The 2,219-nt window shown below is 55.4% G+C and overlaps 2 protein-coding genes across 2 annotated transcripts in view; one reads left to right on the forward strand and one right to left on the reverse strand.

The window, feature by feature from the left end:
* Nucleotides 1-875, reverse strand: part of NGA_0134100 (nucleolar protein nop56) — a gene marked incomplete at both ends in the record, with an annotated part of 942 nt that extends 67 nt beyond the window's left edge. The window contains 2 exons of the mRNA XM_005855120.1: nt 1-458; nt 873-875. The exon at nt 1-458 is cut by the window's left edge and continues 67 nt beyond it. Of these exons, the coding sequence (XP_005855182.1) occupies nt 1-458; nt 873-875 (461 nt within the window). The remainder of the gene's footprint in view (nt 459-872) is intronic.
* A 605-nt stretch (nt 876-1,480) lies between these two features.
* Nucleotides 1,481-2,219, forward strand: part of NGA_0133600 (uncharacterized protein) — a gene marked incomplete at its 3' end in the record, with an annotated part of 4,558 nt that continues 3,819 nt past the window's right edge. Inside the window, exons 1-2 of the mRNA XM_005855115.1 lie at nt 1,481-1,672; nt 1,854-1,977. Of these exons, the coding sequence (XP_005855177.1) occupies nt 1,942-1,977 (36 nt within the window). The 5' untranslated portion in view covers nt 1,481-1,672; nt 1,854-1,941. The remainder of the gene's footprint in view (nt 1,673-1,853; nt 1,978-2,219) is intronic.

Consider the following 2,219-nt stretch of genomic DNA (forward strand, 5'->3'; position numbering starts at 1 on the left):
TACGAGTGCCCCAAGCCTAGCTGGGAGCGCTCCAAGAGGCCGCCGTCCAACTCCTTGACGTACTTGTGGAAGTGGAGGCGCACCCCCCGCAGCACTTCCCGGGTCGACTCATCGCTCTTGCATGGGAAAGACAGCGTTTCCTGGATCACTGTACCCAGCGCCGGTTCGATCACACCCAGTGTCGTCCCTTTTCCCGCCTTCTTGACCTTGGGCAGGTTCAGTTCCAGGAAATGTTTCAAGTCGTCGCTCAAAATGTGCTCCGATACGGCATTTATATTCTCCAAGGCGTTCTCGGCGGAAGTAAAGGGCTGGAAGGCCTTGAGTTTCACGGTCCGTCCGAAGCGCTGCACATCCTGGACGGAGGCTTGGACCTCGTCGGTCAGAGAGGCGATGTCATCGTGCTGAATCAACTCGAAGAGGGCGTACCCCGAAGCCGACTCATAAAGGACGTACGAGGTCTGAGGCCGGGAGAGGGGGGCATGTATGAAGTGATGGAGGAAGTGGGGGTAGGTGAATAGATGAGATTGATGACTACAATGCGACAGGAACAACATCATACTCGGAATCTCTGAGCCAGAAGGGCTTCGAAGGGAGGGCAAGTGGGATAAACGGAGGGGGCACGAGCACAAATCCGTAATGTATGTCCAAACGGTTGATTCGCACTCTGTGAGTACACCACGAGGACAATTTTACGCAGTTACTTTGGGACAAACGTGCTAAAAGCTCCTGGGGAGCGGGGAGGTAGCGCCTGACATTGTTGAGTTGTGAATGTGCAATGCGTATCGACTCCAAAACCTCCAAAGTTTCCCCCATGACTCATTAGATACGCTGTATACTAGTTATTCGAAATCAAGCCAGGATCGTATACGTACCATGCTCCCATGCACCGGCTTCTATCCTGGATACGCGACCTGAAGGCGGACACGGGCGTGATAATATCCTCCACAGGGAAGCGGTTGGCGGGCAGTTTCCCTCCGCTTCCACCGTGCTGTAGCTATGTCAGGAAAAGGAACCCATTTAATCTACGTGAACACGAGGCTTTAGCATACGAATGTACCACAACACGCGCGCACTGGCCGCCACCACACGGGTGCGATTGACATTTCGGGCGCAGGTGGATGGGAGTGTCCTGGTCTGAGTCTCGTTAGCGACTGAGGCCTCTGCGCTCAAGGAAAGGGGACCCCCACTTGTTGCTTTTTTTTCACTTTCACTTCCCGAGGGCGGGCGCGACGGTAAATGCTGTTACACATGTCCGCTCGGGACGATTTCGTCGCACGTCGACGGTGCTGAAAATGCTGGCCCTACCGTCGTGGCGCACAGGGTTTTGGTCATGAGGAGGGGGGCCATTCGGGGGCTCGTAACGGGCGAAGCCAGCTTTCTGGTGATGAAGGGGTTCCCTGCCCGAGGACAATTCGTGCACCCACTCACCTCCACTTCCACACCTCACACACACACACGTGATCACATGATCTTTGATTGAAGAGAGCCTCCTCAGAGCTGCATGCTGGCTGTCGCTTTGGGTGGGCCAGATCGGAAGGGCTGAGAGAAAAGTCTTGGGACTCAAGAAGGGAAGGCGAGTGGCAGTGCACCAGGGAGCGCGTCGGACCGTAGCGGCCGCGCCAACCGACGCTCGTCGACGACTCTGCAGGTCGTGAAGAGCAAGATAAGACGGGTAAGTGACGGGGAAATCGGAGTGTGCTAGAGCTTTGATAGAGACTTCTCCGGCCGAGGCACTCACTGGGCCCGAAGAGCGTGGGAAACGGCTTGCGAGACGAATATTTCTGAAATATAGAGTAGTACCACTCGCTTTGTCGTAATATCTATAATCAAAGTCTCTCGTTACGTCCCAGCAGGCCCAATCACGAACTCATTCGCCCAATCTGTTCAGCCATTACGTCGCGGGCTGAAGAAGCTGGGCGAGGGCCTCCGCAAGCGGTGGAAATGAGCTACACGCCAATGTCCAGAGCGTCTCAGTTGGTAAGTGGGGGTGAAGCAGGCAAGAAAATTAATGAAAGTTTGGGAAAATGACGTGTAGAAACGTGGATCTAAGAGGTCTTGACCGTGTCTGTTACCTGCTGTGTCTTAGGGAGGCATGGGGGCCAGTGCCGGCAGCACCAGTAGCGAGGGTGGGCCCACGCAGATGGAGTTGGACGAGGCCTTGGCCAGGCAGTTGCAACGGGCAGAAATGGATGGAATCAGCACGCCGTTGATATTGGGGG

The sequence above is a fragment of the Nannochloropsis gaditana genome (assembly GCF_000240725.1).
Source record: "Nannochloropsis gaditana CCMP526 unplaced genomic scaffold scaffold285, whole genome shotgun sequence".
Taxonomy (NCBI): domain Eukaryota; class Eustigmatophyceae; order Eustigmatales; family Monodopsidaceae; genus Microchloropsis; species Microchloropsis gaditana.